This window comes from Vicugna pacos, chromosome 3, assembly GCF_048564905.1.
Source record: "Vicugna pacos chromosome 3, VicPac4, whole genome shotgun sequence".
NCBI classification, from domain to species: Eukaryota; Metazoa; Chordata; class Mammalia; order Artiodactyla; family Camelidae; genus Vicugna; species Vicugna pacos.
Genome location: NC_132989.1, coordinates 16,102,412 through 16,129,863, shown reverse-complemented (window position 1 = coordinate 16,129,863; position 27,452 = coordinate 16,102,412). Strand labels below are relative to the sequence as shown.

Sequence of the window (27,452 nt, the reverse complement as noted above, 5' to 3'; positions counted from 1 at the left end):
TGGATAGGATAGGATAGCGAGGGGCTGAGATGCCACAACTTAAAATGCAGTGAGATCACAACTGTCTCTCCTTAAACATATGCTTGATCAGAAATATTGGCAGAGCCACTTAAAATCTCTGATGCAAAACATCATTGAAAAAGAATCTCTGATATTTTTAACAGATGAGTTTTTTAAAATGCTGTTTCTTGTTTTAATAGTTTTAGTAAAATCCTCTACAATTTATGGAGCATTTCTGTAACATTTCCCACATTTAATCTTCAATGGAAATCTATAAGGAAGCAGGATACAGAGCATTATTTCAAACAATACTCTGTGCAATGTAGATGCAATGTAGGGGCATGGATTGACTGACAGGTAACAGCGGATACAGTGCTATGAATCAGAATTCTGCCTCCCAAATCAGGAATTCTATCCACTGGGAAACATGGAAATCATTTCTGCGGTGGGTAGAGTTTTATAGTGAAGTTTAATACAAATGGTTGATGAAATAGACTTACAATTACTTTCATTCCATAAGAAGGAGGAAGAGGAAGAGAAGAAGGAAGAGGAGGAAAAGAGACAAAGGATCACTAGCTAAGTCATCTTTCACAAAATTGTCCAGAGATTGTGCATCAGAATTACTTTAGGTACCCCCAGCAAATACAGATTCACGAGATCCACACCACACCACACCACACCCTCAACAGTGAGAGATGAGAGGGCAGGGGTAGGGCAAATAAAGTAGAAATCTGCATTTTAAAAAAGTGTTCCTACACGATTCTTACACACACAGGATTATGAGTCCCTGAAGACGTATATTCTACTCACACCTGAGGCAGAGCTTAGCACTAGAGACATAGGGAGCAGTGAAGAGAAAGTCCAAGTGAGTGGGAAGGGCCAGAGCTAGCAGTGTGAGGCATTCAGTGATTATGCACAAGTGATAGGAATAAAAGCACTGAAATTCGTGCAAACAATCCCTTTTAGCAAAGTGGACCAGCAGTATTTGTTGGCTTCCATGACACTGATGAAGAAATGAGAAAAGACTTGGTGATGAGCCACGAAAAGGAGGTGGCAAAAAACGTACAGAGATGCCGCAAAGCAATAATTTTAAGGTGCTTTCCATGTGATGGGACAAAAAAAATAAAAGCCAGATTGCTTGGATACAATTAGCTGATAAAAACTAACTGAACTGTTTCTAAATAGTGAGCACATACTTGTATTAACGTTATCAGTAAGTTCAAAGATTCAAAAGGTGATGACCTAGGCCAATTTTTTCACTTGTCTTTAGATCACTATCAACCAGAACATATTGACTCTGGAAGATGCAGTATTTCCCAAACATGGAATATGTTCCATGGGTGATATGCCAAACAATGGAATACAGTATTAAGTCATTTTAATCACGGTGAGGAGATTCAATACTTCTTTCAGTCATTCTGCTTATTTTAAAGAGAAAGACTCAGTTTGGCCCCACTCTGGCTTTAAGTCTCTAATACCTAAAAGAATAGAGAGCAGGCTTTTGACTTGGAGCACTTGGCAAGCAATGGGATCAAGTTAAATTTTGATAATAATTCACGCAAGTAATAATAATTTGTCTTCTTTTCTTTTCATTGGTTTATTTTAAAAATCATCTTCTTTATATGGGTTTGCATTTAAGGTCATGATACAGAGTTTCCTCTACAAATAGATTTATTCAGATTAAAAATGTATTTAAAGACAAATAGTAAATAAATAATAGCTTGGGTAGAATGCTGACATGGGTGAAAATTGTGAAAATAGTAGGCAAATTACAAAAATCTCTATCAGGTAGATGAGAAAACTGAACTGCAGGGAGCGTAGTGTCTTGGAAGGGACATAAAGTACCACATCCTCAGGGTGGAAACTCTGGGATCTTAGGCCAGCATTCATTCTATTATTTTGTGCTACTTACAGTAAGGACCCTAAAGAGTTGCATTTATAGTTTGGGATGCCTAACCTTGTAGGCTGAACAAACTGTATTCCCAGGGGCCCCTTAATTCCATCACCAGCCTCAGATATACCCATGTTTCAACATGCTAAAGTGCAAGATCAAATTAGTAGGTATGGCTTATTTTAATCCCAATGCACCTCTGTTTCTCACAGTTACACGTACATGTAACTAAAGTCAAACCAGTTTCCTTGTGAGACTTTTTTCCATTGTCTACCACAGTTCCTAAATGACAAATGAAAGATTGGAACTTTGAATCTTTGGAGGCTCAGGCTGCCTGCTTTTTCTGCTGAACTATTTCGATATGACAGAACCTAAAAATACGTAGGGGAAAACATCTTAAAAGTATGGATCCATAATAAAAACAGCCAATATTTACTGAGTATTTAATATGTACCACTAACTGTGCTAAGCTAATCATGGATTATCTCATATAATTTTCACCACAATCTTATCACAAAAGTTTTAATATTTACAGGCTCTAGTTGAGTGGAATGAGGACTAGTAACTTGCCTACGTCAAACATGTAGGGAGAGGTGGAGCCACGATCCAAACCAGGCAATCCAATTCAGTTTCACTGCACCAGCATCACTAAATGTGCACATTCACCAAACAGGCATCCTCGACTCTTAGACACTGCAGGTAGGAAAATGTCCTGCTCTTGAGAAGCTGCCCAGATGAGCAGAGGATGTGTTGGGTGCATAAAAGTACTTAAGATCCCACAGGATGAGCTGAGCCTCCAAGCAAAAGAAAAGCAGGTGGTATGAGAGCCCAGAAAAGGAAGTGATTAGCTTGGAGGCTGAGGGAGCAGGGATCAGGAGAGTTTAAAGAGTCCATATTGGAACCTTATGTTGTTGCCTCAAGGAATAAGTAGGCTTGTGCCAGGCAAGAAAGTGAGAAAGAGTATTTGAGGCAGCAAAAGTAATCCAGAGACTGGAGAATTAACTATTTATTTAAGGAAAATGATCAATTTAGCATGCTTATTGCATAGGGAGTTAGGTTGGGGGAAAGTTGAGGGAAATGAGTTGGAAAACCAGACTGGTCAGGCAAGAAGACATACCCTTCACTATCTGCCCATTGCAAGTCACACTATATTGCTCAAGGTTATTCTATCATAGCTCAATCCAGCTGGCATTTACAGTTTAAAATCCCACATGCCTGAATGGCCTTTCCATCCTCTTGAACAATACATATGAAATAGCTTCTCTCTCTATGGTTATGTTATACGCATAGTCCCAAAGGAAAACATTATAATGTGCAACCCTGCCAGTGTCTTGCCTTGGATAATAAGCTGCACTGCAGTGGGAGTAGAGACAGACAACTAACTACCAGATAAGTTGGTTGGGGTATTTGAACAAATCACTTCTGAAGCCCTTCCCATGTCTACAAATCAAAAGTTCTGCATTATTTCAAGAGTTTCCAATTAATTAGCAAGGAGCACAGCTTCATGGTTAATGGCAAGGAGCATAGCTTAGTGGTTAACAACCAGGGCTCTGAAATCAGATGAACATCTGTTAGAATCTTGGCCCTACCACTCACCAGTTATAGGACATAAGCCAAGTTATTTAATCTCTCTGAGTCTCAATTTCCCCATCAGGAAAATGGGGATAATAATACTTGCTCCCATGATTATATTAAGGATTCAATAAGATGACATAGGTAATGAATGCACTTAGCTCAGTGCTGAGCATATAAAGCCAGTGCTCAGGAAATGGTAGACGCTAAGAATGATGATAATGAAGATGGTGATGTCTGGACAAGGAAACCAAATTATTTGTAGGCAATTCCTTATTATACATGACAATCATATACACACACACTCCTTCCCCTAAAGTCAGAAACTCACAGCAGGCAATGACAATTCACAAACAGAATAAAAATTACATTATACCAGCCAGCAAGGGAAATAAAAGTCTGAAAAGAATAAAAGGAATATGAGCAGGCACCGAATATATTTGTTTGTCAGGTTTATCAAAATACAGATTTACTCATTTCTTAGAGAATAAAAAGTTCCCCAAGAACAATTCTAGCTGTGAAATGTTTCAAAGAATCCTGCTAAAAATAACCTAAAATAGCCATGTGAATGAGAAAAGACAATTCAGAAATCACTTAGTGAAAAGCAAATTCTTGGCTCTCTGGTCGAATATAAACCAGAGCACACTCATGTTTGTTTCTATAACTAGAAGCCATCCGTTGGGTTTCCTTGCTCAAAGGTGAGAGATGACTTCACACACTTCTTGTAGGACAGCAGCTAGACCTTTCTCCCTCATTTCCTTCTCCACAATTCCCCAATCCCTGCAGTTGAAGTAATTTTCCCTCTCCTTCTGAACTTACAGCTCAGGAACTATCCTGTCCCTTATGAGGAGGATATTATGGTGACTTTGACACCAAACCACTTCCCCTCAGACCTGTTCTGACAATGAACCAGTGTTCCAGAAACAGGAGCCTTGTCTTCCCGACCTGTGTTCTGCCCTTTTGCCTACTAAGAGGATGATTATGACAGGGAGAACACAATTTACCAGTAACTTATTCTAGGCACTATATGTACAGTGTATCACACCAGCCTCAGAACAGTCTCATGAGGCAAGAACCACCTTTACTCCCACTTTTGCACAGGAAGAAATCAAGGCACTGAGAGGTCAAGTAACTTGCCCAGGATCACACAGCTTCAAAGTGGCAGGACCTGAATTCAGGTCCATCAAATGCCAAGTTCTATGTTTTCAGCCATAACCCTGCACTGATTCAGCAGTGCTGTCACTTCCCCTAGGCTGGGGTGCTGCCTTGTTACTTCCAGAGCCTGAAGTCCTGGTCCTAACCGTGCCCACGTCAGAAAGGAAGAACATGAAAAACAGATTGAAGGCACATTTCTTCATAGGATAGGTCTCCTTCTCCCTACAAATCTTTAAACAGTAATTCTTTTCATATTAAAGCCTCAAACAATATAAACTTATCCTGATGCATACATATGACAATATTTTTCTCAAACATAATCTCATGTATCAAATCAGTTGTTTACCACCGAGCACTCACAGAGCCTAGGAATGGATTTCTTCCTTAAGTGTGTCTAAATTTCCCACTGGACAGATTACTAGAAGAATCATAAAGGGAAAGAGGTTGGCCCCTGCAATTGACAATATCACCTCTGGTACATCTTCCCACTGGTAACCTTTCCAGAAGGTCTCCATCTTCAACCAAACAAAATGCTACACCAGCTGAAGTAGGGTTTTCTCTTTTGTATTTAACTGAACTGTGGGAGGACTTCTGTGGTTCTGTATTTCACACAATCACAAAGGAAGTGCCTGAGAATGTCTCCTTCAACCTCCCACCTCTTTCCTGGCCATGCTGACTAAAAATCAGTCAATGCTTCCAGGGATCCATGGTCAATCAACACTTCTAAGTGACTGGTGATCATCCAATTTTCTCTTTCTACTTTATTAGGAATATCTTAGTAAAAGGGTCCGTTCCATTTTCTGCTAAAATAAATATTCTTAAAGCTTCAATACTTGTACCCACCTCTCTCGGGACGTTGCAGAATAAACTGGATCCTTCTTTCCCATAACAGTCCTCAGTTATATTAAAAACAAGGCTTATGATCTGAATTTTCTTCAGATCCTAAACTCAGCATCCCCCATTCTTTATGTTCTTCATATGTCATGAATTCTGCAAAGAAAGTCATGATGTTTATACTCTCCTGGAGACACTCTAGTTTGCTGACACCCAGAATAAGATGAAACTTATACTACTTCTATGGGTCAGGGTTGGGCATCATTACTCTGTGGACTAAGCACACATTTACACAGGGGTATGGTTTTCTGGTGGGTCTCCTAGTGTGCTTTGGAGGCAATTCCTTCCTGAACAGCTGCTCTGACTAAATTGGGATGGCTGCATCCCTGCCAAGTACACGCTGTAAGGGAACAAGCTCAGAGAGTCTGCCTCATGGAAAGGGCTTATCTGCAAGGTTACCGCCGGCACTCGAACCACGGACATTCAGGGCACTTCCTCTCAGAAACAACAATTGCCTTCTGTGGGTTTTTTCCCACCCCCCTGTCTTGTCTTGGGAGTAGATGTGGATTAAGAGGAGCCAAAGGATGCAGGAGCTGAACGGATGTGGGCAGATAAAAGCACATATAACTCCTGGCATTGTTCAAAGACCTCTCCTGCAGTGGTAAGGAGGTGCTTTGTTGCAAAGCTCAGAGGATTAGTTTAAAGCAGAGTTTCTCAATCTCTGCACTGTTTTGAAATTTGGAACCAGACAATTCTTTGCGAGGGAGAGGATGGGAGTCCCATGCATTCTAAGATGTTTAGTAGCATCTCTGGCCTCTATCCACTGGATGCCAGTGGCATCCACCAGCTGTGAAAACCAAAAATGCCTCCAGACATTGCCAAATATGCCCTGGTAAACAAAACTGTCCACAGTTGAGACCTATCACTGTAAATCCACCCTCTCTGTAGTTTAAGACATGGAGCTAGCCTAAAGTTGAAGCATCATCAACTTTAACTTTCTTGTTCTATTGGTGCTGAGAAAAATGATAATGATCCCTAAGGGATTAGAAGACAGGCTTCCTGCTCTTTCTAGTGCACCAGTGGTTCTCAATCCTGCTGTACAGTAGAGCTCCTAAAACATATGCATTTCTGGTCCCCAACTAGACCAATTAAAATAGAATCTCTACACGTGGAACCCAGGATCTCCCAGATGACTCCAGTGTGTAGCCAGGGTCAAGGCATCACACTGCCTCCATCCTTGACCTCTGATAAACCACCTTGAGCACCTCTGGAGCTGGGTATGGTTTGTGGTTTGTCCTGCAGGGTGGTATGCACAGTGGGGACGAACCAATCTCAGGGGGCTGGTACCCAGACCCTGAACACTCTAAGAACAAGAGCACCCGCAGAGCAGAGGGGGAGAGAAATACACACAGAATGTGCCCAACTTGTTTAACACGGTTAACATTTTATGTAGGGTCAGAAAAATGCCTGCAGGTAATTTAAAAGCCAGAAGGCATATTCAAAATAACAGACCCAACTGTTCAGCACAGGGCATGATGTACCCAGGAAACAAATCCTGTCTCATATTGCTGAAACAATTATTTATAAACAGTGTGGTTAATTTAATTTCATTCATTTCTGGCTTTTCTTCTAGCAGAGGGACATTCCTTGTTTAAGGAGCAGTGTTTAGAACATAGAACTTTCTGTTGACTCATTTCTTAAGAAATGCTTTATCAGGAAGCTGAGAAAATAACTGGAGACGTCATTTGTTTATGAACAATGTTCTATCTACAAGTATAATAACAACACAGCAGCTTCTGTTCATGAAGCACTTTCTGTGTGACAGGAACTGGGCTCAGCTCTGCACACATGTTATCATGTTTAACCTTAACAGAAGCCTTAGAAGATGGGTTCTAATACTATCCACACTTTACAGGTGAGGAAACAGAGCCCTAGAGATGTTTGGTCATTGTTAAAGATTATATTGGTGGTAAACGACAGATCTTGGACAAGACGGACACCCACGTGTGCCTGACTGGAGCCCCTGCAGCCAGTAGGCTGCACTGGGTGCAATAACCCTCTGGTTACACACCAAAGTTCACCTTCCTCTGAGCCAAAGGTGGGAACTTTTCCTTGACAACATGTCTCCGTGGAAGGGATAATGTTTATGCTTCGTACTTTGGCCCAGAAGTGGGCATCCTAGAAGGCAGCCTACGCCACGCGATTACTAAACTTCTGCGAGTACATTCTGCAAATAGCACCAACTTTTCTAACCCTGAGTATTTGATGAGGCAAGTGGAGCTCTTCTGATGTTATTCTCACTGCTTTCCTGGTGTGATCTCAACAAGAACACTATTTTGTGAGAGCTGCTCAATGCTGGGATCAGGGCAGGACTGGGGACAGCTTCATGACTGTGTGACCAGAGCAGTCATCACAAGGGAATCTAGAGTTTGGTGTGAAGTTCTGCTTGCTCTCATCTCGAAATCCTTGATAACTTCATCTTTGAACTTGTGAAGCCTGAGGGACAATGGAGCAGGCATGTAAGCAGAGGCAGTGCGTGCAGTATGTGTGTTCACCATAGTTCTTTGCTGCCCATGGCATTAGTGATGCTCTGGAAGCACAGAATTCTGGGGTAACATCAGAATCTCAATACGTAGAGTTTAACAAGACTCAAAGCAAATACAATGTAAACACATAGTGTATGTGAACCATTTTCCTTTCTTCTATCGTCTGTCAGCAGCTTCTGTAACATGCTTACCCTGTATTTGCTGACTCTTGCTGGATTCCCACAGATCATGGGTCCACTACAATTCTACATTCATGTTCCTATCTACACATCTATGGCTGAGCAAGAGGGATTGCTGATGGCCCTAAGAGTCCATGTTTTCCATCTGAACTAGAACTTGCCAGATGCAGAAAGAAGGCAGTAATTTCTTAAAATAAAAGGAACTGTCAAGATATCCTATCATGTCTTTTCTCACTTGTGTCCTTCCCTGTATTAGCCAAGCATTTACATTGAAAATACTGACACAGAAAGAAAGGATAAGGTAGACCAAATCATGGTTCTTTTTCCTTTCGTCCTTCTTTACTCCTCAGTAAACCAAAGGGGGAGTGTTAGAATGTGTGTGTATCAAGAAGTGAAATAAAAACAGTTGCATTAGTTTTGTGCACTGTCTGGTGAAAATAAAATACATAAGCACATCTGAACTACAAAATAGGATTTGTATAATTTGTGTAATTTTAGTGATTCCACATACAAGTTAAATGCTCTTATTTTTGCATTTAAAACTGTCATTGCACAATATAAAGACGAATGGTAAATTTTCTGCTAGTAATTTAAAATTGTATTTTGTTTTTCCAGTAGAGAAAAGGTAAATTGCAAACAGAATACATATGACAAGTTGAAAGACTACAGATGAACGAAAAAGGATTTACATTTTAATGTCTTTTAAGGAAAATTGTTCCTGGCCTTTGAACCAGGGGCCCCACTTTTTCATTATGTGTCGGGGCTGCAAATTATGTAGTCAGCCCCAGAGGAGGCTGGGGAAGAGAAGGCAAGGTCACCACCATCCATCTTTGATTCACCCAGATTAAGTCTACTTTGGCTCAAAACAATGAGGTAAATGATGAATCCAATTGCAGCCTCCAAAGTTCAAGGTAAAGGCCAAAAAATGGCTTTTAAATGTCAAACAACTTTACAACATTAGCAGAAAACTTTGAGGATCCAAAGTAAATCAAACCTAAATTATTTTCTCATTCATGGTTAATCTTCCAATCCACTGTGTGAAAACCTTTATTTAAACGGTGAATTCTAGTGGGTTGAAATTAAAAGTTGGCAAGTGGCTTCACAGTGGAAAAACAACTAACTATTCCAGTTATGGAACTGACAATTTTTTTTTAAAGTGATGAACATTTATTTGAGTAAATACAGTCCACAGGAACGACAGGGTCTGGGTAGGGTCTGCTAAGGGCATCCATTCATTCATTCAACAAATAACATTTACTGAGCAAAATACTACACCCTGGGGAAATTCATGAGGATAGAACGATTGTTATCTGCCCTCAGGGACTGACAGTCTGACATGGGAGACAGACAACAGAGAAGTAAACAAAAAATAAATACAGTTATAAGTTCTGATTAAAACAAGAGGCAATAATGAACTGAAAGGAAATTTTTTGCTTCTACTGTTTTTTTTTTTTTGGAAAACCTCATTCTCTTTGCCTGTTTCTCACTTTCACTTTTTGTCTACCCTCATAAATTTCTCCTTTATTAAGTCCATCTATAAATATGAATATAGTAATCTTGTGCATGGAAATGCCAAAGACGTACATAGCCCATCCACTAGAATCAGTTTATTTGTTATTGAGTTTTGGTGGATAATAAGAGTTAATAAGTCTGATAGAAAATACATATTGCCTTCTTCCAGAGAGGGACTCAAATTGCTTTAGAGCTGTTTTGTCCATTAGAACTTTTTATGATGAATAAAATATTCTACATTTGCATTGTCTAATCAGGTAGCCACTTACAATATATAGCTACTGAGCTCTGGGAATGTGGCTAGTGGTCCCTCTATAGGACACCACAGGTCTACAAGACCTCCAGGTCAATGGAAAACCTGTTTATCAGGGGGATTGTGGGTGGATAACAGAGGATGATAACCAAGAGCCCAGTCAAATAGGTAAGAAGTTCTTAGGAAAGTGCTTGCAGAATTTCTCAGCCTTCTCAGGAATCAGGTGAGTGACCTAGGTTTGAGCAAGATTTAAACTTGGAAAAGCAGGGAAGATATCATAGACTGGCATGAGCAGAGAAACCCATCTTCAAAGCTAAATTTTGCAGGCAATCTCTGCTTGTGTTACCTAACTTATAAATAGTCTGCTTTTATAACATAATTATCTCTCCCGTGAGGACAGAGCTTTGCGGTTAGCAAAGTAATTTCACATCCATTATCTTGTTTGACTTTCACAGTGAGGTAGTGACATAGGCAGGATGGGAATTATTTACCCAGGAAGGCAAAACTGGTATCCTTAGTAGATTTCAAGCAGAGAAAATCTGTGTTCTAAAACGATCGTCAGCACCCCAAGTCCATACCCTGCCTTGGATCATCTGGGCTAATCAGCATAGAGACAGCTAAACAGGAGAGAGGTTGGGCCAGAAGAGAAGGAACAGAAGAATTCCTTCATTCCCTTGTCAAGTCTCACAATGTTCCAGGCACTTCACTAGGCTCTGAGGACAGAGCAATGAACAAGACTGGCAAAATCCTTGGCGTTTCCCCAATGAACAAAGAACTCCAGAATCAGAGCCCCAAAGAACCCCCAAATCAAGCCCATATGACCTTCTCCTATCACCTGTCACCCATGTGACTACGTGTGGTCACGGTCTATGTGTTCACACTATGCCTCCCAAGTAGGGATCATCACTTGGCTTGAAGAATGACTGAGCTGAGGTAAGCTTCCAAAGGAAAGTTCTCCCATATTTTACTAGTTAATATCAGATAAAACTGTTACCTTTTAAGAGACTCTAAAAGACCTAAGAATTATAAAATGTGTAATAACTCAAAAGCACAATCAATGACAACACACACTGGACTGTTTCAATCCATGAACGTCCAAGACTGTGATTCTCAAAGTTTAATATCCATTAGAATCATCTTGCCAAAAACGTCATTTCCTAAACCAGCCCTGATTCAGTGAATGGGATCTAGGAGAGTGTGTTATCACTAAACTTCCAAGTGATTCTAACACAGGTGGTCTGCTGAACCACCATGCCGTGAAGGAAAAATGATCAAGAAAAGTAAAACTAAAGGCTTCAAATAAGGAGACATAATCATGTTCTCAAACTTTCAGCGACATTGCATGTAGAGTAAAGGAAGAAACTGGGATATTTAGACTGTAAAGAAAAGCCTCAGATGGGACACATAACTAAAATGTACAGAAAGGGTCATTTCAACAAAAGAGAAATGACCTAGTTTTCTTTTGCTCCAGGCAGAACTAGAGCCAGTGGATAGAAGTCATAGGGATTGAGACTTCAACTCAATGTAAGAAAGACCTTTTCGACTCTGGAGCTTCCCAACCATTGAGCAGGCTTATTGAGTAAGCAGTAAATCAGCTTCTCTCACTGCAGAAGTTCAAGCAGAGATTAAATGACCATCATCAGTGATGACAGGAAAACTGTTGGCTATGCAGCAATCCCTCCAGCTCCTGTTAAACCTTGTGCATGACCCCTGCCATGTCCATTGTACTGAGATTAGTTGTTTATGTGCCTCTTTCATCAGGCTCTGAGCTCAGGGGAACATCACCTCTAATTCACCTTTTTATTTACCAGCTCATACACAGTGCCTGGCACATTAGGTGCTCAGTCCATGATTACTGTGAATCAAACTCAGAACCTAATATATCAACCTATAATGGAAAAGAATCTGAAAAAGAATACACACACACACGCACACATGTGTAACTGAATCACTTTGCTGTACAGCTGAAACTAACACTATATTGTAAATCAACTATACGTCAACTAAGAAAAAAGAGAACCTAATACATCAAGTTCCAGCACATTGCAAACCTGGACTTCTAATGAATTTCTGTAACTTCAAAGAAAAACATGGATTTCACAGAATCTCTTCTGCTATCCACCATGGACTCTTAACAATATTCCTATTCTTCTCCTTCAGTAAAGTTTAAAGGATTCTTTCACAAAGGTTTTATACTTTTCTTTTACTTTAAAAAAAAGTAATTTTAGTTACTGCTTCTGTGGGCAGTAGTGTTTTTTCTAATTTGTTATTTCTAGTATGTAGGAGTCACTGAAAATCAAGTCTTATCTAATATCTGGACATCTCTGTGAAATGTCTTAGTTTTCAAGGCATTAGTAAATTTTAGTAAATTTTCAAGATCCATTATAAATAGTGACAGGTTTGCTCTTGTTTATTTTTTAATTTTTGAACATTTTAAAAACATTTTTTAAAATTTGAAGTATAGTTGATATATATATAAAACACGTATAAGAATGTATGTGTATATATATGTGTGTGTACATATATATATTCTTTTTCAGATTATTTTCCATTATAGGTTATTACAAGATATTGAGTCTAGTTCCCTGTGCTATTCATTAGGTCCTTGTTGGTTATCTGTTTTATACACAGTAGTGTACATATGTTAATATCAAACTCCTAATTTATCCCTCCCCCAACCCTTTCCCCTTTGGTAACTATAAATTTATTTTCTATGCCTGTGAATCTATTTCTGTTTTGTAAATAAGTTCCTTTGTATCATTTTTTTTAGATTCCACACATAAGCATTATCGTATGATATTTGTCTTTCTTAGTATGACTTATTTCACTTAGTATGATAATCTCTGGGTCCATCCATGCTGCTGCAAATAGCTTTATTTCATTATTTTTTTGTGGCTGAGTAATATTCTATTGCGTGTGTGTGTATATATATATATACACCATATGTTCTTTATCCATTCATCTATTGATAGACACTTAGGTAACCTAAATGCCCTAAATGATCTTTTTTTCCCCACTAATTTTTATACCTCATGTTTCTTCTTTTTGTCATTTGGATTTTGTACATACAATGCTGAACAGTAGAGGTGACAAGGCATCCTTGTCTTATTCCTGATTTGAGTAGAAATGTAGCCAATGTTTTCTCATTAGATTATTTCTTCCCTTTTCTGCTGTTATGTTTGATGTGAGTTTCCTAGAGTGGCGCAAGTGACTTCTGTAAGATTAAGAGATATTGGCAGATGCGGACAACACATTTACAGAATCAGGCTGTGACAAGGAGAGAGAAGCTGGCTCCATATTCACTGAGAATCAGTTCACACACAGGATGAAGCTGTTAGAATCCATTGCACATGCTGACATTATGCTTCTTTCTTATATATGTGTGCATACAAGTTAAAGTTGCCCCAAGAAAAATTTATATGACAATGATTCATATTTGGAAACTATTTTTTAAAGGCTATGTAATGTAATATCTGGACAAACTATTTCATCAACCAATCAAATGGTACCTTCACTTCTATTTCGATTGTGGACTGGACATTCCCCCAAAAGACAACTAACTATCCAACAGAAAACAACCAAACACAACTGCAGGCATCTCTGCCACTATGTACATCAGCTCCTACAATCTGAGTGATCAAAGTCCTCTAAAAATGTCTTGCAAAAGCATATTTTATTTCATTGGCTACCCATTTGCTTGTTTAATAATAAAATTGTAAGTCAAAGGGCTATGAGGATAGGGCCAAGCACTGTAAATATACTATTCTAAACCACTGAAGCAAGACTGGCTCATTTTTAATTCAATGTGGAAAAATACAATTTCATTTTCTCAAGAACATTGTAAGAGAAAAAAATCCCACAGTCTCAGTGTGCTGCCATGATCTGGCTCTCCCCAATGTGACTCTTGGTTTGTAGACTATACTTTTTAGAGTCTCAGGGAAGATTATTTTAAAAAGTAGATAATTTTCATTTTGAGCATTTGAATCCTTCATAAACCTGAAGATAATCATGAAGATATTTCACCAGCAAAAATGTGCTGATCATGTGATTAGCCGCTATTTTGCAGACACTACGTGAGGGACTATTTGGTACATAGAGAAGAGAAAGTCATCATTTCTACCAAGGAATAATTGGCCTTATAGGAATTAAATGAGGAATTCTGTACTCTAAAGCAGCAAAATGCCATGAAAAATAGTACTGTAAGCAGGCCATTGCCATTCAGAGGAAGTAGAAAAGAACAGATGACCCAAGTGAGAAAATGTGAAAACAGTGTTTTCTGTAGAAGGAAGAGTTTAATATCAATCCTAAGGTGAGCTTCTATTAAACTGATTATTTCTTTGAATAGTCAGTGAACACCCAAGGATAGGAGTCAACATGAAATTACTAGGAATAGTCCCATCTGATTTAACCTTAGTTCCTTTTTAGAAAAGAAATTTAAAATGACTTAGATTTGAACAAGTTACTGATCTTCACAGTTTGTAGACAAGACAGAGAAAATGAGCAGGATGGTAAAGTTGACAGACTGATAAATTTCCTACCAAATGTATCCAAAGAGTCAAAATAAACATGAGAAGTGGTAACCCTAACCCTGACTCTAAGTGGGCTGGACAAGATTGAGCTCTGTGATTAACGTTTTGCCCCTGTGGCTGAATTTTACATTACTTTGATTTAACTCCATATTTTCAATATCAGCTAATTGGTTTTCCTTTTTAAAAATCTTTAGGTCTGCCTTCTAATGTTAGTTTTCCCTCGGAGCCACAAAAAGTGTCTGGTTTTAGGCACACAGTATAGGTGATGGTTCTACTTATGGAGATAGGGAAGACTTAGGAAGTTTGTGGTTGGGGTGCAGAATATGGAACTCTGTTTTGGATGCACTAAATTTGACGTTCCAAAGAGGCACTAAATGGAGTTGTCAAAGAAGCAAATTAGATCTGGTGGTCTGGAGCTCAGAGGACAGCTATGACCTGGAGATACTAATTAAAGAGAGTTGATACCATGATGACTGTTTTAAAGCTACTGATGATTAAGACACACAAAGTGAAAATGTAATTTGACAAGAGTATCAGGGACAAAGTCCCAAAGAACTCCAACATTCAGAGGCCAGATAGAGGAGAAAGAACCTGTAAAGGATACTAAGAAAGAGCTCTAGTGAATTAGGAGGAAAACCGGACAAGTATGGTGTCTAGGAAAATTAATGTGGGAAATATTTCAAGAAGGAAGGTGGGTCAATTTTAAGAGGTCAAATAAGAAAAGTGTTCTCAAAGTTTGAAACTTCTATAAGGCAAAAGTTAACCAAAGTTCAAAACCAAGCAGAAGATGGGGAAATGTACTTGCAAATTATATAACAAAGGATTAATATTCAGAATAAAATAAAGAACAACTAGAAATTAATCAGAAAAATAAAACAAAGTTGTCAGATAAAGCACCAAACATATGAAGGTGAAGTCAATAACTAATTTAAAAGAGGTTCAATCTATCAATTCATCTGGAAAATGCAAATTAAATGAAAGAGCATATTTTAAATTAGCATATTAATAGAAGATGCATAATATCCAGTGTTGGTGAGGGGAAAAAGTAGCAGACACTCTCACACCCTGCTGATGAGAATGCAAATCGTTATGGTGCTCTGGGAGGTCAATTTTACGGTAAACATAACATTTTTAAATGCACATACATGTCAACAGAGCAATTTCACTTTGGGTAGCTATTTGAAAGAAACACTGGCATAAGCACAATGAAATGTGTTCCAGGGTATTAAAAATAGTGCAGTATGTAATAGCAAAAGATTGGAGACACCTACATACCCACAAATGGGAAATAATTAAATACATTTTAATATGTATTTTTAATATGTATTTTTAGTACAGAAGATTATGGAACAGTTAAAAAGAATGAGTTAGATCTATATGTTCTAAGGTGGGATGATCTCTAAAACGCATGTTAGGGATAAAAAGCAAGGTGCAGAAAGTACATAGAGAATGGCCTTGTTTAAGTAAAATAAAAGGAGAAAAACTACGAATTTTAATGTTTTTATGAATGTTTGTAAGTGCACAGAAAAGATCACCAGATAAATAGTAATTGTTGTTTCTCAAGGGTAGGGCTAGAAGGATAAAAGCTAATTTTACTTTTCATTGTTTTGGTTTTATATTTAATTATTTCATCTGAATTTGTTGATGTCCTATTTGTGGGATTTTTAAGAAAGACAAATTTTTCTTAGATTGTTTTAGATTATAACAATTTGATCTAAAGGATTAATTTTATAATGTATTAATTTATTCATCAAGAGTTTAAGTTCCTATGATACATCGGGCAACATAGTGGATATTTGTTACACAGCAATGAAAAAAACAGGCAGGATTCCTGCCCTTGCAAGGCTAACGCTCTACTGGATACAGGGTTTAAACAGTTTTCTCTTCTCTCTATAGGCTACTCCCACTCTTACATGATTTTTTGGCCCACAGAACAATACCTCAGACCAACTTCTTGCACTTTTCATGATCCCAGGAAAAAGTAAATGTAAGGAATAGAGTATGGAGAGTCACATAAGCCATCTCTAAACTGCTCCCTCTGCTTAACAATTCATGTTGCAGGTTTCCAAAAGCAACAGGGATAAAACAGTACAGTATTAGTAAAATAGATCTCATAGGCTGCCCTAGAAACCCTGAACTCTTTCTATGACTATTTTTATGGGAAAACGCACCCAGTTCTAAACAACTGACTTAGTGAGTGCACTGCTGGAGCATACTCTGGTTGTAAGTAGTTGACAGCCTGTACTCAGGCTACTGCTGAGCTTAAATAGCTAAAAACTACCTGGCACCCACACAGAAGTTCTTGTACACACATTTTACTTAACCGTTGGATCCTTTCTGTGACACTCATTAAGGCATAATAATTAAGAAAGAATACCGGCCTACAGGAGTGTCCTCTGAGGTCCTTCTACCAGCTAGAATCTTAACACCATACTAGGCTTTAGCTACAAGACAGCCCACACTGACAGCAGAAAACTGAATTCATGCTTCTGAGCAGCCTCTGAGACAAAGCACTTATATATTTCATGACAATTCCTATTTTTTTCTTCTCCTTTCCTTATACCTACAAATGAAAAGGCCCCAATTTTCAGTTGCCAGAACAGGTGAATACTGTCATTATCAGAAAAATTAAATGCTTGTCTCAAAGAAGGAACTGTTCTTTGGAAATTTCGGTGCCTCTCAGGACAAAGGAAAAAACATCATTGATAATTCGTCTTTGCTACAGGATGAATTTATTTATCATACATGGCTTTTTACAGCTGAGAACAACTCTAAGCCAGGGTAGAAAGAAAATTTTCAGGGCTCGAAAAGAGGCATCATACCTAGCTGCTGAAATTCAACTCCAAAGTTACTCCCACCTCCATCAACCTCTGTGACCTTGGGTAAACCTCTTGACCTTTCCACAACTCTTTCATACTCCATTTCCTTTCTCATGCTGTTCTCTCTGCCTGGAATGCCTTCTTGATATCTCCTCTAAGTCTCAAATTCTTATAAAATGCTGTTCTGTTAAGTTTTCCTTGATTTCCATAGCCAAATAAGCTTCTTTCTTACTCACATCCCCACTCTGCATTGTGTATACATCCATTATATCATTTATCAAAGGGCATTACTATTGCATGTTTATCATTATATTTGTTTTAGTTAATTTATCATGTTATTTTATGGCCATCTTAGGGTATCAGGTTATATGCTATTTCTACTACTCCTACTAATATTCAAACATTATTATGAGCACTTACTATGTGTCAGGCCCTATAGTAATACATTATGCTTAACTGTCATAAAAGTTCTATAAGATGGGTATTATTATTATTTTTTTACAGCTGAAGAGAGTAAAAAGAACCAAGAAAAATTATACAAATGATTATTAGTGCCACTGAGAGTGAAAATAAAGACTATTTTACCACACTTTCAACCAGTACCCTAAAATACTACCTATAAATAAGAGTGGATAACATTTACTAACTTCTTTCTAGGTGTCAGACTCTGAACTATGTGCTCTGCACACTTTAGCTAATCTTATGCACACAAATGCCCTATGATGTAGAGATCATGATTATGATTCTTATTTTTTAATGAAATTGAGGTTCAGAATGGTTAAATGACTTGCCCAAGATCAAAGAACTGTGGGGGCTGAATTTGAATGGAGGCCATTCTCCCCCAGAGCCGGAGCCCTTGCCCACTACTCTATTTATTACCAGATGGCAGAATTTTCTTTAATCTTTGAAAATACTGCACATGTTTTCAAGAACAACCCATCTGGAAACAAAAACCTGGAAAGTTACCTCTTCTCAGTCATGCAAATGAACAAAACCTAACAAGCCCCGAAGCACTCACCTTAACACATGTGTGGATCCATTGATGGTTGTGGTTGAGCAGGGGACAGTCTGGCCCAGGATGGAAGGTCTGCGGTAGCGCTCGTCATCACAGCAGAGGATGATGAGGAAGGCACGTCTAAAAGACTTGTTCAAAAAGGCGTAGAGAAAGGGGTTCAACCCAGAATTGATGTAGCCAAGCCAGAGGAACGCGGTCCACACCTGCCCAGGGACAGTGTAGTCTACGAACGGATCCACAATATTGGTGACAAAGAATGGAGCCCAGCAGAGGCAGAAGCAGCCCATGATGATGCACAGCGTCTTGGCTGCTTTGGTCTCTGTCCTCATGCGATGAGTGCTGTGCTGGTCTGCCGGCTGGGGCCTGCCCTCTGAGGGGGCTCCTGCCCGCTGTAACATCTGGATCTGGTGGGCATGCTCCTTGGCTGTGACATAGATGCGACAGTAGGCCAGCACCATGAGGAGAAACGGGATGTAGAAGGCCACCACGGAGCAGGTGATGGCGTAGGGCTTGTTGACCATGAAGACACAGTACGTGGAGTTAGAGTTGTGGCTGAACTTCCTTTTTTCTATCTGAGAGTTGCAGAGAGAGGGGGGATGAGGAAGGGAGGGAGATAGGGAAGGAAAAGGTGAAGAAGCAGCAGCAGCAGGAAGGGAATGAGAAAAATCGTAAGAAAGAGAAAATGATAAAAAAAAAAAGAAGTTGAAAGAGGGAAGAGGAACAGAGAAGGAAAGGGAGGGATGAATAAAAGACAAAGGTGAAGGGAAAGGGAAGAAAGAAGAAGGTTTATCAGCAAAGCTTTTCTTTTTCTTCTCATAAGCCTATGGCACACAAAACCATGATGGCAGAAAAGGAAAATGCTTTTGGCTATTCTTATATTTCATATTTTCCATATAAAGTTTAGAATTAGCTTATCAATTTCCATAAAAATCTTCTGGGATTCTCACTGGAGTTAGAATGATTGAAGAAAACTGGTATCTTTGCAATGCTCAGTTTTCCAATTCACAACATGGTAGTTCTTTCCCTTTACTTAAGTCTTTTAAAATTTATTTCAGTAATATTTTATATTTTTTGTGTAAATGCCTTGCACACTTATGCTAGATTTATTTCTAAGTATTTTTTTATCCTATTGCAAATGTTACCATGTTAAAATTCTTATTTCTAATTGTCTGTTGTATATAGAACTTAGTGAAAATTTTTCTTTGTATATTGGCTATGTATCCAACAACTCTGTTAAATTAGTTACTAACTAATTTATACTATTTTAAATTTTTTCCATGAACATCCATGTTATCTGCAAATCATACCAATTTCATTTCTTGCTTTCCAATCTTAATAACATTTTCCTTGCATATTGAACTTGATAAGACCTCCAGTATAATACTGAATGAAACTGGTAATAGTGGACACCGTTATAGTCCCAGTTTTAGGAGGAAAGCTTTCAACATTTTACTATTAAGTATGATACTTGCTGTAAGTTTTTTGTCAATGCCCTCTATTTGAGAAGAATATGCCTTCTTCTCATACAAGAATGTACCCCTCTATTTTTAGTTTGATGAGAATTTTTTAAAGTATGACTGGATGTTGAATTTTGTCAATGTATTTTTGGCAGTAGCAAGATGATAGTGTGAGTTTTCCCTTCTTCTATTAACACAGAGAATTACCTCGATTATACTACATTCTTGAACTAAACCTCACTTGTATTGGATACTGTGATACACTAGATCCCTCTTAAGAACTGAAATAGTTCTCTTTCAACTATAAACTCTGCCTGCTGATGACTCTTTAGTTATCAGCCTTCTCTAGGAACAGTCTGGCTGAAGAGGACTGTGTAATCCAATGACACTTCCCTCCTGAGGTCAGCCTGCAACCACTGTGAATATGCATATGAATAGAGATATAAATAAATAATACGTATGATAGACAATACACCATTTCATTCACTGTGCGTGCATTTACTATCTTGTCTTACAGTATACTGTAAGGTTACAGTACACCTTCCTAGTGAACTGACAATTTCATTATTATAAAATCTCTTTCTATCTCAATATTACTTGCCATAAATTTATTTTATCACTGATAACAGTACAGCTACACCAACTTTCTTTCCATTAGTGTTTGGATATTATACTTTTTCCATTATTTTATTTTCAACCTTTCTGTCACCTTCTATTTCATGGGCCTCTCTTACAAGCAACATAAATTACACATTGATTGGTTGACGACCAGAGAATGATGAGAACCTAAGCCTGTATCTTGTCTAGGAGCAAAGATTCATGATTTGCCAATTCAATGTTTGTGGCAACTTTACAGAACCTAATTCTTGTGAATAATGAGGATCAACTGTGTATGTATTGTGAACACGTAGGTTATGCTAGCTTCTCTCTAGGCAGATGCCATGTGCAAATGAGTGAAAAGATATGAAATGCAATTACAATACCATGGAGCAAATACTAGGCATGTTAATAGAAAGCAGAAGCCCCATTCCTCAGTTACATGAAATAAACAGGAGATGCTTCCATCTCACTCTCACAAGGAAAATAATTTATTAGTTATTTCCCTTGAACACTCTACATCAGAGGGTAAGAGTGCTGGGCCCTCGTTACAAGTTCTGATGCACAGAAGCTTATACTCCCAGAGGTCTTCTCCGTTAGGGATTACGTTTAGCACACACATAAAACCACAGACTCTGGAGTCCAGTAAGCCTGGGCTTAGATACAGTCACCACCACTCCCTACCAGTTAGCTCCCTACTTTAGCTAATAACGCAATCTCTCTGATTCTCAGTTTCCTGAGGACACTGACAGGATTTACATCACAGCACTGTTGTGAGGCCTGAGGGAGATTAACAATTATATTAACATGGGGTTCAGCACATAGTAAGTATTCAACAATCGTTGGCCATTATTATTATCATTCTGCTGGAAATTTGAATTTCATCTCCCCCAAGAATGTTAAAACTGAAAGTCTGAAAGAAGAGGGATAGTATTTAAGAAAATATCCATACAGTCTCCCTTGTACGGATCCCCTTTCACTTCTCCACTCCTCTGTCCCCAGCATTTCCTTCAGAAGCCCAAGGCACTCTTGTTCTGACATACCACATGCAAATCCTGGCCCAGTCTTGGTTTGGATATCCTTCCCTGGACAAAGAATAAGGCAAGATTAGGGGCTAGGAATGGGGTGGAGAGAAGAAGGGGCAGCTCCTACTCTGACTGGTCCTCTTGGGCCGGAGCTCCCTCTCAATCTCTCCTTCCCATTCCCCTTCCTACCTCGACACGGTCCTGGGATCCATTCAAAAATGACTGCCTGACAACTTCTTTAGGGAATATATATCCCTCCTAGTGGATCCAGACCATAGCTTTCGATCTTTGTTACAAGTTTGATATTACAAACACAGTATGTCAGAGCTGGACGACTCTTAAAAGAGCATCTGGACAGGGGCTGGCAGATGCCTGGCACCTGGGCTACATGCTGCTCTCCTGCCCCTCTGGAAGACACTGTTCCCCACTGAGGACCAACAGCTCTTCCCATCACAGACCCTTTAGTGAGTGGGTCAGCGACAGAGCTGCGCTCTGGGTCCAGCTCTCTCAGCTGCTTGCCCAGGGCTCCCTTCATTCTCTGGAAGCCCCTACCCCCATGATACGTTTTCTGTGGGTCACTGTAAGCCTTATAGAGTCACAGCATGAAACGGGATGAAGGCCTCTTGGGGCACATCACATACCTCAGGCTCTGGAGGCTTGCCTGCTTAACTCAGAATGCCTGTTCTGTTATTCACTAGCTGTATGACATTGGGCATGTCACTGCACCTTTTTTAAGCCTGAGTTTTCTCATCTGTGAAACGAGGGGAAATTATTATAATTTCCCCAAAGAGATGTTGTCAGGATTGTATGTACTTAGTGTATTTTCTGACATACAGTAAGCTTTTAAAAATGTTAGCCTGCCTTTTTTTGTTGTTGTTGTTATTGCCTGTTACTCAGACCACTATCAGAACCTTTCTTAGAATAATCAATCAATCTGACATTGTTTGTTTATTAGAATCTCAAGCAAACAAACATAGTCAGACCGTAAACCAGTGGGCTTTTCATAGGTACTCACCAAATCAAGTATGCCAATGTTATTCCAGCCTTGCATGATAGGGAGAAAAGAGATAAACATGGGGATGACCCAGCAGCCTCCCAGCATTAACACGATGCGCAGAGGGGTCATCTTGTTCCTATAGACCAAGGGTTGGCAGCAGATGGCATAATACCTGGGGAGAGAAGAGAGCGGGTGGGTGCTATGGAACAGGACGAGATGAGGGAAAAGGAGGGGAACACAACTGATGACAGAGAAGAGGGCAGAAGAAGTAGGGGGGAGAAGGGAGAACAGAAGAGGAAGTATTGGGGAAAGAGGAAAATTAGATGGGAAATAGAGAATAAAAATAAGGAAGGAAGAAAAGAGAAAACAATGGGGGGAAAGAGAGGTGAGTGGGTAGTAGAGGACGAGGAGGAAAAGGGAGAGAGAAGTGGGCAAAGAACAGAGGAAAGAAAAAACAATTGTACAATAAAACGTTATGCTAGCCGATGAGTTTCCGTTACTGTAAATATAAATTTTAAATCACACATATGAGACCATTGCCAGGTGTTGGCCCCATATCCCTCTTGCCCACCCAATACCTGAGGAGCTCGACATACACCTGAGGGTCTGCTCTGTCTCAGGCATAGATTCAACACTATCCTCATCCTGGGCATTTTAGAAGCTCCTGTCCAGCCCTCTGGGCCTCAGTATCCAGACATCTGTAGTCCTCTTGAACAACAATTGGAGGTGACCCAGGCTTGGCCCTACATCTGAGCTCTGAGAACAGTATCTCAGACTTGTCCCCATCCTCTTGGTCACCTACCTATACTGAGGTGATGCTCTCAGTCAGTGTCCCTTAAATTGTGGTCCAGAGATTCTACCCTTCTCCCCTGCATCACTTACCTGAGGGGACTTACTTAAAAAGCAAGGATCCCCTGAATTAGAGTCTATTGGGGGGGGGCTGGAGTTTGCATTTTGACAAGTGGAAGTCATCCCTGCTGTTTGCTAAGTGTGTCCAGTTCTCCCTTTTGGGCACACGCACTTCCTGACCTCCCTGTGGCTGAGTGGGGGCAAGTAACTGGTTTGGCTTATGAGCCATGAACAGAATTGACATGTGTTACTTATGGGCTGAACCAAGAATGTAAAATTCTGAGTGTTTACTGGTCTATCATTTTCTACTTACTGGCAGAGACGACCAACCTCATTCCCCTTTATCAGGGTCTGATCTTCCTCATGGGACCCTTTCTTCAGCCCAGATTTTGCCTACGGTACTAGCTTTCTTCTTACCTCTACACAGAGGTGCAACTTGCCCTACTCAGTGATCTTGTCTCTAACTCCCAGACTGCTTCTTGTATGTTACTTCAGTCTTGGAGACCACTGCTTCCACGCCCAGGAAGTTCCTGGCATTTGACAAAAGGCAAAATACCACGGTAGGTCTATCAGCTATCTGTCTTTGGAAGAGTCAAAGCAAAAGTGCAAAAAGAGCCTGCAGGCTAAGTCTAGTCTTTAAGATTTTATACTATTTAATGATGAGCCACTCCCTTACATTCCTCATTTTATGCAGTTCATTTTGTTAATTTTTCCCACCTCTTCCTTTCTTTTCTTAATTCAGAGCATAACACATATAACAATGATTACATTCTTTGAAGCGGTGGAGGTATGGTGAGTTGGGAGAGAGGGTAGGATGAGGAGAGCTCCATGTTGGAGCATAAGAAGAGAGTGCCTCAGGAGCAGAGAGGGGAGAACAATACCTTTCCCCGCAAGGCATCAAGGAGCAGCTGGCCACACTGTGCCGGAGAGCTTCCTGCGGCCAGCAAGACGTGGGATGTCCAGAGTGTAAAGGACAACAGACCAAAGAATGGGAGAGGAACTTACTTAGGAACTCATTTTCTCTATCTGTAAAACTGACATGGGAGCCAAATCTAACTAAATATAACTCAGTAATGGATATAATCATGAATAGCTGGAATTCCTTCCACACCCCTGACTTGTAAGAAAGGCAAATTGTATCACAGTGGCACATTTTTCTGAATGGCTACATTAATAATTATGTTTATTAACAGAGATGACGAATCTGGAGTATATGAAAATATCCTTTCCTCACTTCCTGCTAGAGGACATAGATTAGATATGGGTTTTGTACATTTAGCATCCTCCTCCTTTCTCTTGGTCAGAGCATCCCAAATCCTTGGGAATAATCTCTTCTCTGTTGCCGTCTGTGTAGTTGGGAAAGTAAATCATGGGACCCTGACTTTTCCAGCCAGGGAGTGACCCAATCAGACTCTCCTGGGACTCTGAATGTCATGCAGAATGATGCAAACACGAGAAAGTTGGCAGAGGCCCCTCTGTCCTCACAGTAGCTTCCTAGTGGGGCTGAGAGTGGCTCCTCTCCTTGAATCTTTGGGCAGTCATGGTCTTACCCCTTTAGGTCCTTATTCTACAGCTCTTCCTCTGATTCAATAAGCCATCTCATATTGTATTCCCATTGTATTCCTTTTTTGCTTAAGTTGATGTTAGGGGCTGAACTGCGTTCCCTTCTCCCAAAAGACATGTTAAAGCCCAAACCCTCAGTGCCTTGGAATATGACCTTATTCGGAAACAGGATCTTTGGAGAGGGAATAAAATTAAAATGAGGCCATTCAGTGGGCCATAATCCAATATGACTGATGTCTTATAAAAATAAATTTAGACATAGACAGATGTGCTCAAAGAGAAGATGGCCATGTGAAGATGGAGGGTTGAAGTGGGGCTTCTACAGGCCAAGGAACACCAAAGATTGCCAGGAAAACCACCTGGAGCCAGGAAGAGGCAAGGAAGAATCCTTTTCCTACAGGTTCAGAGGGAGCAGGGCCCTGCTGACACCTTGAGTTCAGACTTCTAGCCTCCACAAATGTGAGATAATAAATATTCTGTTGTTCCAAGCCACACAGTTTGTGGTGCTTTGTTAATACAGCTTTCACAAAGGCTAACAGAGTTGGCTAAAGGCAGTCTTGATTACTTGCAACCAAAGAATCTTGCCTCAGTAAAAATGGTTTTGAATGCCAGGTGTGTCTTTCATAGAGGCTTAGTTCTAAGTAAGAATATCTTTGTTTTATTCAATATACCTCAAACTATAGCATCCTTTCATTTACCAACCCAAAGAAGTCAATCAAAGGATAAGTGAACAACAGACGCTGCCCTATTTTTGCTGAATAATTTGTACAATTTATGGTTTTTGAGGCTTGGAAAAGGTGCCAAGCTATTGGGTAAAGACAAGCCTTCAGCAATTTTGGTTGGGTCTCCAATCTCATATAAATCCAAAAGTTCAAAAAGACAAAGCCAAATTAAACATCTTGCAAGACGAAAGGTATGTTTGAGGAAGAAAGATGAAGATTTTTTCCAATTTCCATAAGCGGATGTAGATATTTAGACAATTATATTGGGAAGACCATAGAATCTACAGAAGAGGACTTTGAATATATGGTTAAACTGATGTTCTTAATGTTGCTATGAAAGCCTTTCTTTCTCAGTCTAGCTTGGCCAGGGTGATTGTCGGATTCTCATGGCAGGATGAACATCCTGTGGAAAATAAGATCTCCCCAATTTCTGCTGCCTGGATGTTCTGTACTTTAATTTGCATTACCCTAGGCTACTAGAAGCCGCTTCCACAGAGAAATAAATAGTGGTGACAGGTTTCCTTCTAAAATTCAACTTTAAGGGGGATGGATACACATTCTACCAATCCCGTACACATTTACATACAAAGTCTGTGTCCTGGACAATGAAATGCCTGGAATAAAGTTGCTTGGACAGCTCATTCCCCAGGTGGCTAAGGTGGGACACAGCCATGGTTTCCTGCACAGACAGCTTAGAAAGTTACTCTTGCACAATGTAGGGTGGTTGGGCAAGCCTAGGAAAAAATTCTTTATTTTCTACTTTAACAATTAGCAATAGGGGAAAAAAGAATTTTATATTCTTTATTTATTAGAATGACTGAATTGTGAATGATAGGGAAAGATGAATAAGAAAAATACCAACTTGTGTCTTCATATGTGTTTTTACTTAAATCTTCTCCTCTATATCTTCAGTCTGGTGCCATGTCTTATAATAAACATAATCTGATTTTCAAGCAGCATGGTGTTGAGAATATAAGGTTCTTATTTGGAGCTCAAATTAGAGCACTCACTTGACTTTATGGGTCCAAGGCCTTGGCACCTCTGAAACAGCTGCCATAAATAAGTCACCTCATGTCCTTCTAATTTCCTTCCTCATATCTTTCTAATCTTTGCTTTCTAGCAAAGAACCTAAAAAAAAAAGTAGACATTCTCTTGAAGGTTGCATTCAAGAATCTAAATTAAGTATGTGAAAGTAAACATCACTGAGTAAAAAAATTTATAAATATTGAGTTCCAATGTTAACAAATGGAGCTTCCTTAAAGTTCTAGCTTTTGTCTATAGATCGAGGACCAGACAGAAATGGGATAATTTCATTTTTACCTACCATAGTTGCTTTTTAATATCTATATTTGGATTATATTATCCATGCTAATAACAAATACATTTGTTGCATTATGAACCATCCCCAAAACACACATATGACACTAATAGACAAAAGTAGTTAGTTAAATCTGCAAGTTCTTTGGAGTTTAGGCAAAGTGTGCTGCTTAAGTTAATAAAGAGCAACTCTCCATTTACTTACTAAAAGCTCTACTTGTATTATCTCATTTAGTCCTCACAAATACTTTTGAAACAGGAATTCTAAATGCACCCATTTCACAGATGAGGAAACAGAGAAGGGTCAGGATTCGTCCAACATCCCACAAGTGGTAACAAACAAGCTGGGATCCAGCCCAGGCCTGACTCAAGGGCCAGGATGTTAATCTCATCACTATCACTTCACTCTGCCACCTCCCTGAAACTCCCAAGGGATTATTCTAATGCTTTACTAGCCACTTTAGAAACAATCAAAACATAAAAACACTGAATCTCAGAACTTGAAGGATCCTCCAAATCCTGAAATCCTCAAATCCCCTCTAAAATGAGGTACATCCAAACCTGCATGAATGCACTAAGGACTGGGAATTCACCAAGTCCTACACAGTGCATTCTAAACT

General features: G+C 39.4%; 1 protein-coding gene across 1 annotated transcript in view; it reads right to left on the bottom strand.

Moving 5' to 3' along the window:
* HTR4 (5-hydroxytryptamine receptor 4) overlaps window positions 1-27,452 on the bottom strand; it is a 150,381-nt gene that overhangs the window by 29,338 nt on the left and 93,591 nt on the right. Inside the window, exons 5-6 of the mRNA XM_072950119.1 lie at window positions 22,400-22,553; window positions 18,309-18,877 (exon numbers count right to left, since the gene is read on the bottom strand). Coding sequence (XP_072806220.1) covers window positions 18,309-18,877; window positions 22,400-22,553 — 723 coding nt within the window. The remainder of the gene's footprint in view (window positions 1-18,308; window positions 18,878-22,399; window positions 22,554-27,452) is intronic.